Source organism: Cutaneotrichosporon oleaginosum (genome assembly GCF_008065305.1).
Source record: "Cutaneotrichosporon oleaginosum strain ATCC 20508 chromosome Unknown ATCC20508_contig01, whole genome shotgun sequence".
NCBI lineage: Eukaryota > Fungi > Basidiomycota > Tremellomycetes > Trichosporonales > Trichosporonaceae > Cutaneotrichosporon > Cutaneotrichosporon oleaginosum.
Window position 1 is genome coordinate 869,174 of NW_027072170.1, and position 13,813 is coordinate 882,986.

General features: G+C 60.7%; 3 protein-coding genes across 3 annotated transcripts; 1 reads left to right on the forward strand and 2 right to left on the reverse strand.

The window, feature by feature from the left end:
• Positions 1-62: 62 nt before the first annotated feature.
• COLE_00371 (uncharacterized protein) lies at positions 63-9,794 on the reverse strand (the record flags this gene model as incomplete). The annotated part of the gene is made up of 11 exons (XM_018424870.1): positions 63-3,034; positions 3,077-4,532; positions 4,567-4,781; positions 4,818-6,226; positions 6,319-6,518; positions 6,996-7,920; positions 8,034-8,326; positions 8,861-8,912; positions 9,006-9,141; positions 9,181-9,701; positions 9,745-9,794. The coding sequence occupies 11 exons, from the start codon at positions 9,792-9,794 to the stop codon at positions 63-65; spliced, it is 8,229 nt and encodes a 2,742-aa protein (XP_018276480.1).
• Positions 9,795-10,210: 416 nt separating this feature from the next.
• On the reverse strand, positions 10,211-10,830 carry COLE_00372 (uncharacterized protein; the record flags this gene model as incomplete). Its single annotated transcript, XM_018421517.2, has 3 exons — positions 10,211-10,462; positions 10,495-10,622; positions 10,656-10,830. 3 exons carry the CDS (start codon positions 10,828-10,830, stop codon positions 10,211-10,213), a joined length of 555 nt encoding a protein of 184 aa, XP_018276481.1.
• Positions 10,831-11,214: 384 nt separating this feature from the next.
• Positions 11,215-13,797, forward strand: COLE_00373 (uncharacterized protein; the record flags this gene model as incomplete). The annotated part of the gene is made up of 6 exons (XM_018424095.2): positions 11,215-11,285; positions 11,326-11,485; positions 11,536-11,558; positions 11,606-11,669; positions 11,701-12,489; positions 12,526-13,797. 6 exons carry the CDS (start codon positions 11,215-11,217, stop codon positions 13,795-13,797), a joined length of 2,379 nt encoding a protein of 792 aa, XP_018276482.1.
• Between the last annotated feature and the right edge of the window lie 16 nt (positions 13,798-13,813).

Sequence of the window (13,813 nt, forward strand, 5' to 3'; positions counted from 1 at the left end):
ACATTGCAACCAAACGTTGCGCAAAACTACGGACCCATGCTAATGCTAAATGAATAGTAAAACTATGAAATGCGGGCGCGTCGGCGGCCCGCCTCGCCGTCGCGTGCGAATGCAGCAAGCGTCGCCATCGCGGCATCCTGCAGGCGGCGCGCGTACGCGAGCACGGCGTTGATGCCGGTCAGGTCGAGGTGCGCGAGCGCCTCGTCGGCCACGACCTCTTCCAGGGCGCCCAGCAGGCGATTCTGGGCAACGAGGCGCTCGACCTCCTCCTCGTCTTCGTCGAGGATGTCGTCTTGGTTATCGACGGGAGCAGGGGCGGCCTTGGGCGCCGGCACGGGCGTGGGAGCGTCCATGAAGGCCGAGGGGATCGCCTCGGAGCGGTCGGGCGTGTCGTCGACGGACGCATTGGGCAAGACCGGGGCGCCCTCGATCACGGAAGGTGCGTCTAGGAAAGCGCAGGGAACCTCGGCCGTGTGGTCCGCGGGCTCTTCTTGGGGGAGCTCGACCACGGCGGAAACTGGAGCCTCAGCAGGCATCCCCTCAATCTCGATATCGCCCTCCTCAAGATCGGGCGACTGGCCGATCTCACTCTCCATCCCAGGCTCGGGCACCGCTGGAGCCTCGACCTGCATCTCTTCGACGAGGACAGGCTCGCGCTCCATGTCCTCGGCGTCGAGCTCAGCCTCCGTGGGCTCAGCGTCACCCTCAAGGTCCGCGGGCTCAGCGACCTCTTCCGGCTCCGCGACGGGCTCGGTCTCGATTGCCTCCGCTAGCACCTCGACCTCCGGCTCGCGTGCGACAGTTGGCACCTCCACATCATTTTCCCGGTGCTCAGCGCTGGCAGCCTTGGCGGCCCGCTGCCGGCGCTCACGGCGGAGGACGCGGGCGTCCTTGCTCCTCTCGGGCGGGGAGGGGGCGGTGGGGGCAGGTGCGGTCGAGCGGAGACGTTTGGCCGGCATCGCATCCACACTGTCCGACGCGCGTTTACGGCGGGACGAGGATCGAGTGGCACGCTGTGAGTCTTCGGTCTGGTGGTCGTTCTTGGGAGAACCGGGCTGGGCTTCCTCCACCTCAGGAGTTGAGTCGGCGGCCAAGTGCTTTGGGGCAGCAGCGACTCCCGCGGCAGATGGTCCAACACTTACGCCCTTACGGGAGCGAGTGGTGCGTACCTCTGCCGGCGACTCGACTGCGACGCGCCGAGAACGGCGCCGCCGCGAGCCATGCTGCGAGCTTGGAACCGAGTCGGTCTGCGTCGGCTCGAGAGAGGGCGTCGACTGCTTGGCTCGAGCCTTACGGGTGGCGGGGACTGGAGGCGTGGATGAGGAAGGCCTCGCCTCGCCCTCACCTTCCTCAAGTTCGACTTCCGGCGCGGCGTCGCCCTCAGCAGCAGATGGGGTCGCCTGTGATTGCTCCATCTCGATGTCCTGGTGGCTCACCAACTCGTCGTATGTATTGTTCCCAATCTCACTGATCGGCTCGGACCGACTGGTCCCCTCGTCCTCGTCAACATCCGTATCCTCGATCTCGTAGGACGCGGGCTCGTAGGACGCGGGTACGCGCTCTGTGAAGAACGCGCCTATGGTCGGCACGCGCCTGAGGAAACGTCCCAACATGGATTCGTTGGAGTGCGCCTGTTTCGCCGATGGGCGCGAGGGCGTTGGCTCCTCGTCCTCGATGTCGGTACCAGGGATCACGGTTTCGTCGCCGACATGTGAAGTCGACTCGCGTGACCTGCGCGCCATCTTCGACCGCTTGTGTCTCCGACTGCTCTTGCTCTGCTTGGCTTGTTTCCTAGGCCCAAAGACGTCTGGCGAGTCCGCCGAGGATGGTGACGTGTCGATCAGGACCTCACTCTTGCGCTTGCGCGTTTCCAATTGAGTCTGCTGCGTCTGCGACACGTCGGCGTCGTAGTCGATGGGAACGTTGGGCACTTCAACCTCAGTCGGATGTGGGCTGGCAGCATCGTCGAGGGACAGGTCGATTACGTCGTCCGCCTCCTCCTCATACGGATGGGATTGTGTCTCAGTCACGAGGTCGGCAGACATCTCGAGTGGGGTGTCTACGATCTGCGTTGGCACTGATTCGGCGTGAGGGAAGCGTTCACTAGCTGCCGACTGTGACTCGTCGGAGTACAGGCCCTCAACAATAATGAGTCCTGGAACAGCAGCGAGCACATCCTGGAGGAAGCCGGCGACGTCGTCGGAATACTCAAGTCCGGAAACGGGCTGGAACGACCGGCGCCAAAAGTCCTGGAATGCGGTTGGGACGGCAGCGCTCTGTGCACACGAGAGGCGAGGCGCATAGATGTCAATGAGGTTGTTCATTGTGGCGCTCGAGGCTGGCATGCTGCCGTTCTCGATGGCGAGAGTAATGGCGCCCAGAACGGCGATGTACAGGTCATCGAGCTGGCGCACAAGGTCGCCCGTGGACACCTTCGCCTCGTCTGTCATCCACTTGACCAACGAGGTTCGCAGTGGCTCCAAAATATCGGGTACCGAGTCGGCGGGAAGCGCTCGGAAAACGCCTGCAATGGAGCTGATCAGCAGGGCAATGGCGCTCGGCTGGGCGGAGGGGTATGACGCGTTGAGCGCCGAAGAGACGTAGCCGAGGAAGTCGACGGGGACGTAATTCTCGTTGATACTGAAGTGCGAGGCGTGATAATGTTCGGTAGGCACGAATGAGACCTTGGATGCTGCGACGGCGAGGCAGTGTAACGTAGTGGGCGCAGTCATGCGAGCCTCGTTGGCCATCCGATCATCGGAGACCACTGCAAAGTCCTGCAAGTGGGCGGCGAGCGTCTCAAGAACACCAAAGTTGGAGCCGACACGCTTTGCGCGGAAGCGCAAGACTGTCGTCTCTAGCAGCGAATCCCATGCTGTGAGGTCCTTGTCGGCCGGGTTGCTGTACCAAACCGAGTCGGAGTTTTCATTGCGGAATGGGCACGAGAGAAGGCTTACAAGCAAGTCACCCGTGTAGTTGGTCCTGGCCGCCGTGTCCGAGGGCTGCAAATCGACGGCGTCGATCCAGGCAAGAGCTAAGGTTAGGAAATGTCACTGGATATCGTACAAAAGCTCACCAAGTGTGCGCCAAACGTCCAGCTGCAAGCGCTCGTTATGCTCAAAGATCCACGGCATCGCGTTGGCGACGTGTCCCAGCATCCGCGTATTCTGTGCTGAACCGATGCGGAGCAGGGATCCTATAAACTCCATGAAGCGCTCGCGCGTCTTGTCGTCCATCTGAGCCATGAGATCGGAACGCAGGATGTGCTTCAACAGGTGGCCCGCCACAGTTGGGCTACCGAATGCCTCGTCCTCGTCCTGAGCTCGTTGCTGGGCGGAAGACTCGCCCTGCACGGTACCCAGGACCCGCTCGCCGAGGACTTCTTCTGCAAGGCGGAAGAGGTGCATAACTACGCCCAGGCGGATCGCTGCAGGACTCAGCGTCGACTGGCCCTCTTCGTTGAGAAGGCAGATAGGCAGGTATGCCGCCGGGTCGCGGTCGAAGATGTCCAGCAGCGTCCTCATGACAGCATGCAGACCGACCTTGAAGAGGGGAGTGGCGGGTCCGTCGGGCACGTGCGTGATCGACATGGCGCCGAGAAGGTTGGTCCATACCCGTGCGAGCGTCTTGGGAAGAAGGACGATGCCATCTGCGTTACGCACCCAGTCAACTGAGCTGAGAGTGTTGATTCCACTAATTCCGTCGAACGCGTCCACAAACAGCGCGAGTAGCTTGCCCAGTCTCTTGGCAATCCAGAGCTTGCCCCACGCTGGGATCTCGGAGGGCTTAATGCGGTCCCCTTCGAAAGCAGTGGCCAGCTCCTGGGCAAGAGCCTGGTCGGTCGCCTCCAAGCTGATTACATCACCTTTGAGGAACCGCCAGGAAAGGAGCCGGTCGATGGACCGCCGAGGAGCGTTAGGTGCAGGTTCCGCGGTGATGGCCTCAAAGATCGACCACGCTTGAGTTTTGAGGATGTCAACGCCGCAAATGGGGAATGATTGCTTTAGGATAGGCAGCAGGATGAGCTCAAATGTCTGGTCCAAACGCGGAAGGCGCTGCTCCTCGGGTGTGAGGTCGGACACGATACCATCCGACGATGGCAATCCTGAGAGCCGCGAGACCTCCCTGGCGACCTGGTCCTCATGGTCGAGTGCAAGAGTAGTATAGGCGAAGACGATGGCGGGCGCAATGGAGCCGGTGGAGATCATATACGCTGTCCTGCGCGGCTTCTCGCTTCGCTTCCAGGTCCAGCGCTTGTCGTTGCGGAACTCGGGGAACTCTACCAGTGCGCGAGCAAAGTTCCGCACATCGAGGGCCTCCTGCATGGCATTCTTGAAGGGGAACATGATCCGGTTGACACGAGCTGTAGCGCTGAGGCCAGATGATGCCGTGAAAGGATTGAAGGAGCGCACCATGCGACCATTTGAAATGGAACAAGAGGACCCAGCAAGCAGGTATGCGTGGATGGCATGCTGCCAAGCAGTGCATGCCAGAGCGGGGCGGACCGTGTTTGATGATGGTTGCAGCGAGCGCTAAGGTTAGCTTGTATCCTGCCTAATGACTCACGTCCATAATGTGATCCAGGAGAATGCCGAGAGGGAACGAGTTGTACGACGAGCCCATCAAGGTCACAACGACAGCCCAGGTCGAGCAAGCCCAGGCAACGTCTTCCTGCTTCCCGATCAGTGACTTGAATGCGGCCTCTAGGCAACTCCACTCCGTCCGGACCTGTTGACCATTGTCGGGCCTGGTATCGTTGTAACGCCTAGGTGAGGGCTTCACTGAAGTTTTAAAGAACTGGGCAGCGTACAGCTCACTCCTGTGCACGAGATCCCGTAAGTCCTCCCACTCGACCTTGGCGTTTCGCTCCCTGTCGAACTGAACAGCCAGCTCGGCGTCAGCGAGGAGCTGGTATCGTGCCTTGACGAAGGCGGAAATGGCAGCCGAGGCCAGGCGGCGCATCTCAGTGTCTATTGCTGATAGGGCTCGGAGTGAGGTGGCCAAGTAGCGCTTATACCCTGGGACCATGATCTGGGGGTAAAAGCGGAGGAGAGCAGAGAGCGCAGTGAAGGCCTCGCGTTTGACCACCGCTGAATCCTTAAAGGCAAACGGTGGCCCGCCGGTGCCCAGCACGTTCCAAGCGCTGTCGAGGGCGTCGAATATCTTGCCGTCGAGCCTGGCAACCCAGCTTGACGGGATTCTGAGGTGGGCTAAAACCAAGAGCGCCAACGAGTACGTGCGCTTCGGAATGGGCGTCGGGAGGACTGGTGTCTTTGGGATCATGATGACCTGCTCGAGCAAGGCAACGAGGTCCCCCTCGGTGAAAGAGCTGAAGAGACGCGGCGAGCTGTACAGCGCAGCGAGGAAGCGGAGGGCAGCAGCGCCAACACTCGAGGCCTCCCGGCGATACCGGATCTCGGCCTCCGAGTACCCCTTCTTCATAGGGGAGTTTGACGGTGATGGTGGTAAGCGTATGGTCGAAGCCCTTTCAAACATAAGACCACGAAACGGCGTTGATGACTGCGAGTGCTCTGATTGCGGAACCTTCCCCATCAAGCGGCTCAGGTCGCGCGTCACAGCCCGGACGAGTGCTGGCGCCTCGTCCGAGATGGGCTCGGCGACGGCATCGAGCTGGAACTGTGCGGCCTCGGTAACAGGGCCGAAGATAAGGGGAAGCTCGCGCACCTTATTCGTAAGCGTAGTGTAGGCCTCCTCTAGGGTCAAGAGATCCTCCGCACCCTCGAGGATTACATTGACGAGAGACGTTGGATGCAGACACTCAACCTCCTCTGGCTCCTCGTCAGAGCCGTCGCTGGCAGGTGCATCCGCCGCGCCCGCGCTGTCATCCGAGCCAGGCATGTCGTCCTCACTAGGTAGCCTGCCTGCAACGCCATCCTCAGCTGTGTCGCACAACTGGGCGAGAGAGCCGCTGCGCGCCACATCTCTTGGGCGGCTGCCAACAACAAGCCTCCTCGCTGGCTCACGGTTGGCCCACGAGCCTTCGCGCACGGTTCGAGCGACGCGGATCATAGACGGGTCGCTGGCCTTAAGGATGGGCCGACGGGGACGGGAGGGCGACGATGCGCGGTCGCTGGAGGGGATGGGCGAGCTAGTGACTGGGGAGTACGCGCGAATTGACGGCGGAGGGGCCGTTTCAGGGACCATGATGGGAGAGTCTTTGGCAAACTCTTTGGTCTGGTTCTTGTCTGTAGCGAAGGCGACGCTTCTTCGTCGAGCTGTGTCAATAGCGTCTGTAAGTGTCAGCACGAAAATGCGGATATGATGTGCGGCTATACGCGAGCATGACTCGTGACTTACGGACGACCTTCGTCGCAAGTAACGGACGCGTCGAACTCGAGGAGGATGGCGTTGTGAATGACGACGCGGGGTACTTCGATGCCACCGGGGTCCTTGTTACGGAAGGCGAGGTCTTCGAGCTCACGAGGGGCGCCGTGGATGGCCGTGACGAGGGGATGGCGGGCATGACGGGGGAAGAGGGTGGAAGAGTCGAGCGCGCGCTGCGCAGGCCGCGTCGCCCAATGTCAAGATTTCGAGTAGCGATGTGATGGTGAATGGGGGTTACGCGGAGTGTATCAGAGGACGACGAGAAGAGGAGCAAGATAGAGCGAGATAGAGAGGGAGAGAGGGAGAAAGAGAGGACGAGGGAGTGATGTGGAGATGGAGATGAAGAATGGAAGAATGAATGAGGATGGCAGGATGAGGGAAGGGTAAGAGAACCAAGGTCAGACGCGTCTGGTGGCTCTCCATGGCGGACTCAGGGTATCGAGGTCTGGTGCCTCCCTAGCTCAACAAATGGCTGGTCCATCCAGGACGCGTTCAATATTAACAGCATTACCAGGTGGCATTACGTCGTCATATTCAGTACACAAAGGCGGACATATGGTCTACAAGCACAACCCGAGGCATACAGTGATCTAGTTCCACTCTTCAGACGGGATTTCAGTCGTCGTCCCTTGCCCGTCCTGGTTCCGCACTACCAGCGGCGCCAGGCGATGCGGGTCATCCGCGAGCCTGACCCCCGCATCATCGACCACCCACGCCCAGCGCTCGTACCCTTGCAGCTGGTGGTAGTCGAGATCGACAAGCTGGATCCACCACCAGCCGCGCCTGAGCGTGGGGCAAGTCTCGACCAGTTTCTCGGCGGCCTCAGCAGCTTTGTCGCGCCAATCCGTATCGACGTCCATGTCTGCCAAGGACGGGTCGACGGCAGCGGGAGAGAGGCAGAGGTCGAGCTCCTCGATCTGAAAGGCGCTGAGTGCGGCGAAGAACGACGCCAGTGGTGTCGCGGGCTTGGCGCGACCGGGGCTCTCGCTCATATTCTGGACATCCATGAAGGTTCCCGCTGCGCCGAGGCCGGCGTCGTGCCCTGGGCGAGCAAGCGAGTCGATAACGGCAACTTTGCGGCTGGCGTCGTATGGAGCGATGTGCAGATCCTTCAGTGCCCGACATGGCGAGAGCGCGGTGAGGACGTCTGGCAGCCACCAGTCGTCTGTGACCTTGAGACGCAGCGTGCGCAGGGAGTGCATCTCATTGACCAGAGGCGCGAGTGCAAGCCGAGGCGAGACATGTGCCGGCATCATGACGCTGGCACGCAAGAACGCAAGGTTGCTCCACGCAGCGAAGAGCCGCGTGAGCTCGATCGCGCATATCCTACATTTGAGCGCCACACTCAGACTCGAGATTGTGTGTAATGTCGGAGGGTGGGAGGGGATGAGTGGGAAGAGACGCTCGCGGCCTAGTCCATACTCGTCGTGCACACAGAAGGGGTTGTGGGCGATTTCTAGTGTGGAGAGGTTTGGGCAGCGGGAGAGCAGGGTGCATAACACCTCAAGGCGCGAAGTCGCAGTCGCTGGCGTAATGATGTCCTGTCCGCGGCTCGAAGGCGGGAGGGTAATGCGTCTGGCGTCAGGGAGAAGATGCAGAAACCGACCAAGAGCTACGCGAGCAGCTGTCGCTCCTATGGGGGAGCGAATTCTCAAGACGAGGCAGTGGATGCGGTGAGGCCCACTCACCGGACCCGGCCCAACACCTCCGCAGGCGCCTCGGCCCAGCGCGCCATTTCATTCTGCACCATGGGTCCATCCTTGAGGCGCACGTCAAGGCCGCACGCGGGTAATGCCTCGCGGGTATGCCTACACGTTACCCGCAGCGCACGCAGGTCGGCGCTACTTGGCGTGGGTCTGGCCCCGTTCAGCCAGTGCTCGCCGAGCGTCGAAGGCGCGGGCGCCAAAAGCGCGGCGACGTGCAAGAGCACGTCGGCGTTCAAGTCTGTGAACTGTGTCGGCGCCATCGCGCTACTTGAGTGCTGATGGTAAGCGCATGGCTGTCAGCGTTGAGGACGAGTGTCGGCGATCGGCAATCGGCGAACAAGTGATCCCCGGGATCTGAGATCTCAAACTAGAAGTTGTCGGAACCATCGTGTGGCGCACGGATCGCACACATCACTCTCATGCTTGTTTGCACCGCCTCGTTCGTAATGACGTCATTTATCATGTCATAGCACCAATCCACCGACACATGCGCGTCCTCCCGTCATATGAGTCAGAACCAGCAGCACGGCATCGTATACGAGCGGCGTCACATAGTACTGAAATGGAAACGAAACGAGAGTCTAGGATACTACTGAGTCAAGTCGAGAGCTGATTTAGGCAAAGTCTAGAACAGAAGTCAAGGGAGGGCATCGCTGCCGATGACGAGGAGCAGCGCGCAGACGGTGGCCTGGGTCATCCGCTTGCGCGAACTCAGTCCCAACCCGAAGCACCTAGCAATTAGAAGTCTCCCCCGAAGTCTTGTGCCGTCAGCATTACCGTCTCACTACCTATTCTTCTGGCAGACTCACCGTCACCGCCGGCGCCATCTTCGTAACCCTCAGCGTAGGCATCGTGCTCGTTCTGGCGTCAGCATATTCTTTAGCTCCCGCGAAGGGAATTCGTCAAGAGTCCTGAGAGTTCTGGGTCGCGCTACATGCGACAGACCCCGCGCACGTTTGTGCGCTTCTGGAAACGACTCGGAGCGACAGGAGAATGAGGGCACTGTTACTCACGTCTGCCATGGCATTGCCGATCATCATGCCACCAAGAAGACCGGCACCTGCGCCCATTGCGAGGCCAGCGCCAGCGCCTGAGAGTCAGCCTAATCGCTCAATCGCGCGTAACTCACCCATTCCGCCGCCGCCCGGGCGGCGTCCGCCCTGCATCATCATCGGCTGCTGGTGGCCGTACATCCCCTGCTGCTGGGGGTAGCCGCCGTACATCGGCTGCTGGCCGTAGCCCATGGGCTGAGCGTAGCCCGGGGGCGGTGGGGCGCCGTAGCCGCCGGGGTATCCGCCACCGAAGCCCTGCTGCTGGCTACCGGACGCCTTGCCGGTCAGCTTGGAGAGGAAGCCTCGCTTGCCGCTCTGCTGCTGCTGCTGTGGCGGTGGCGACTGCTGGTACGGCTGCTGGAACTGCTGCTGCTGCGCAAACTGCTGCTGGTCATAGGGCGGCTGCTGTCCGGCCTGAGCATACTCGCTCTTCTCGGCGTTGTATCCCGCCTTCTCATTCTGGCCCGGAGGTGGGCCGGACGGGGAGGAGAACTCATGAGCAGGCGGCTTGTCGTCTGCCGGGTGAGTCCACTGCGACTGGGGACCGCCGGGCGCCTTCGTGTTCACGTAGAACCAGGTGTTGTACTCAGTGTTGAGCCTACGGTCAGCGAGGATTGACCCAGAGGGCGGTGGGCACTCACTGGGTGACCCAGCCGTCGGGGAGGGGCCGAGAGTCGGGATTCGAGGCCATGATAAGATGTATGGAGGGCTCTGTAGAGTAAGTGTTGGAGTAAGTGTGACGGACAGAGGTAGAAAGCAAGATGAGATGAGCTTGGTGGGCGGGGCAGTCTAGTATGGTTGGGTTGGGGCCAGGGGGGGGGGGGAAAGAGAGCAGCTTGGCGACCAGGATCCCGCAGTCGTGATGATACTGGCCAACCCCGGCCCATGTACCCGGCTTACGCCGGCGCCGAGGTTCCAAGAGTCTCGGCTGTCACGTGACCCTCGTAACGCTCACCCAGCGTTCTTTCAGTCTCGGTCGATCACCGGTCCATGCGGTCTGCAAGCGAGGTCTTGCAATCTTGGCAGGTTGCTTGACGTTCAAGGCGAATCAGTCCCGGCGCCAAGAAATGCTATGCAATGCACATGCGCGTATATAGTACAACAACACTAGTCGTCGCGCCACGCCACCTCCCCGCGGCTCCACCGCTCCGCCCAAATGTTACGCTTATGATACGTCTTGCGCGCAGCCTTGAATTCGGCAATGAACGCGTCAAGCGCAGCATCACGCCCGCTCTCACCTGCCGCCGGCGAGTCGGTGCGGCCCTCGATGAACGTCGTTGCTATCTTCTCACTCTCGTTATCCTGAGCTGTCAAGCTATGCTTCAGCCGCATGTGGAGGAAGGAAGGACGCTGGCGCTGCTCGTCAGCCAGGAGCTCAATATCGCATGTACTTGGTAGAGGCTCGCCTGTGTCTTCTCCAGTTGGGCCCAGTGCGCCTTGAGAGCCTCGGCGTGGCTGTACGACTGCGCGGTTGCGTCGCGGAGCGCTATCAACTCGTCGCGCAATGCGAGATTTTGTTCTGCTGTCAGAATGGTCACGCGGAACGGCGTACGTGCAAGCTCGACGTTCTCGCGGCCGAGCTGCTCAACTTCGCCAACGAGCTCCTGAACCTCCGGGAGAGAGAAGAGGAACGCTTCAGTGAGTTCTGGAGAGGAGAGAAGGTCCTTGAGGAACGAGGACGGGTAAGCCGCCAAGGATGGAAACTGGGCAAGAAGCGGAGTTGACATGGCCGGGCGCCCAGACGTTGTGTGTGATCAAACGTGCAGCGCGTGGAGAGCGACGAGCAGTCACGGCGGAGAGGTTGTTGATGAATGCCAACAATTGAACGAGGGGTGCGTGGACAAAGAGTGGGTGATGATGGGATGAGCGAGTGACGACATGGAATCCTCCGCGCTCCATACGGTGGCGAATGAGGATGGTGCCCGGCGCGCGCCATTCCAGGCACTCCTCCCCCCCAGGAGATTACCACAACGTCCATATCCCCAGCTCTTCCATCTCCCGACGCTGTCCAGTGACGCTCAGCATACCACATCTCGTTCATTCATTCTCATCTGTTCACATCTGGCTCGCATTCTGCTACGCTCATCGATGTCTGAGTAGTAGACGACACCATGACCGCCATCGACGACATTCCCGAGGGCGTCGACCCCACCCTCTGGACCTACAACCACATCAACGAAGAGTAAGATATAGGAGACTCGTAGACTCTTACTTACACATAGACATCTCGCTGCCTTTGAGCATGCCCTGTCTTTACAAGATGTGGCTCCAATCGAAGGTGACATGTCGCCCGCCATGCTCAAGTCGCCACAATTGACGCCGCACGACGCGCCCGAGTGGTCGAAGGGGGTGGAGAAGTTGACAGCGACATCTGACTTTGCTGTGCGTTTCAGACCTTTCTGCTGTTCTACAGGAGACAACTGACGCCACAGCCCATTCATTCGCGCGTGCGAAAGTACGTTTCCGCTCGGCCGTCCGCGATCCACAAGTCGCTAACGACAGACGCCGATCGGCAGGTCAGCAGAGCCTCGGGTTAACCTATCATCTGATCCGATGGCCACTTCTCGTGCGTTCCCCGATGGCCGTTCTGACACTAGGCCTTTTTCTTTCTCATCATCTGGATTGAGTTCAGCGCCTACGTCCTCACGCGTCAGGTCGTCAACGTCTTCGAGTGGCTATTTGCATGGCGCGGCGTGCAGCGCGTCCTCAAGCGCAAGTTGCGGAACGCCAAGTCATACGAGGAATGGCGAGCAACGGCCAAGGAGCTCGATGACGAACTCTGCTTCGATGACTGGAAGGAGACGGACTCTGATGGGTACTTTGACGCAAACCTGGTGCGTCGCGTGCGCGCTACACTTTACAAACTCCGCCTGGCTAAGGACACGCGCGCCCTCATGGATGCGCTGAGCATCTGCGTCCGCCCGAACTTTGCTGGAACCGAGAGCTCACGGATGTACTCGGAGACATTCTACGGCACCAAGACACTGGTCGAGGCACATATTAAGGAGGTCGCTGCCAGCCTCGACTACGTTCGTACCGCGTCCAATGTCACGCTCGAGGAGAAGCGCGCATTCTTCCGTCGCCTCAACAAGAACTATGGCACATCGGCGCTGTGTCTATCGGGCGGCGCCTCGTTTGGGTATTACCACTTTGGCGTTGCTCGCGCCCTTCTCGACCACGGTCTCCTACCTCGCGTCATCACTGGCACGTCAGCTGGCGGTTTGATCGCTGCACTCGTTTGCACGTACACCGACTCGGAACTCAAGCAGCTTATCCGGCCCGAACTAGCGGACAAGATTACCGCCCTCGAGGACCCCTTTTCCGTTTGGATTCGCCGGTGGATGCAAACCGGCGCTCGCTTCTCCGCCCTCGAGTGGGCTCGGAAGGTAATCCTACACGTGCCCGTTTGTGTCTGACGCCAGGCCATGTACTTCACCCGCGGATCACTTACGTTCAAGGAAGCGTACGAGCGGACGGGACGCGCCCTCAACGTCTCCGTGGTTCCTGCAGACCGCCACTCACCCACGATCCTGCTCAATCACCTTACCGCGCCCAACTGTGTCATCTGGTCGGCGATCATCGCCTCCGCCGCCGTCCCTGGCATTCTCAACCCTGTGGTGCTCATGGCCAAGGACCGCGACGGATCGGTGCGGCCTCACAATCTCGGCGGCTCGCGGTTCAAGGACGGCAGCTTGCGCGAGGACATCCCCCTCAGTTCGCTGCACACCCAGTTCAACTGCAACTTTTCCATCGTATCCCAGACCAACCCCCACATTCACTTATTCTTCTTCGCCCCGCGCGGCGCCGTCGGGCGTCCCGTTGCGCACCGCAAAGGCCGCGGATGGCGCGGTGGCTTCATTCTCAGCGCCCTTGAATCGTACATCAAGCTCGATCTGTCCAAGCATTTCAAGGTCATCCGTGACCTAGACCTTTTGCCGCAACTGCTGCAGAGCGACTGGAGCGGCGTATTCCTGCAGCGGTTCTTCGGTGATCTCACTCTCATTCCTAAGAGCCGGCCCCTCGACTGGTTGCACATCCTCGATGACCCAGACCGCAAGGGTCTCGCGCGCATGATCCTGGTCGGTCAGCGCGTGACATGGCCCACGATCCACATGGTGCACAACCGCGCCAAGATCGAGGACGCGATCCACCGCGGCCGCGCGGAGGTGCGCATGGCGCTGGCGCGTGAGCGGCCCAGCGCCGCGCCGACGGGCACGATGCCGCTCGAGTCTGACGCTGACTCGGCTATTGCGCTGCGCGCCCGCCGTGCGGATGGGCAAGGGAGTGGCAGTAGCCGTCGCAGACGGCCTGACCGGCTTCAGATCCCGCGCACGCAGAACATCACGGACGTGCAGGCCGTCACCTCGCCGAACGAGCTGCCGCGTTCAAATACGGCACCTTCGTTTGGCGATACATTCCGCCAGATGCGCAGCTCGCCGCTTGCGGCGTTCGGCTTTAAGAACCGCACGCGATCGCGGCGCAGCATCTCAGCGTGGTTAGGTGGTGGCTCCGACTCGAGTCTATCGGACGACGAGGTGGATCTAGGAGGGCCAGAGTGGCGGGCGGATGCGGCGGCGACCGCAAATGGCCTCGATCTAAATGATGATGTCTTCCTCGACTCCGGTGAGGTGAGCGCGGCATTGCCCGACTCGACCTCAGACCCAACGCAGGACGGAAGTGCGTCGGACCCATAAATATAACGATCAGAAT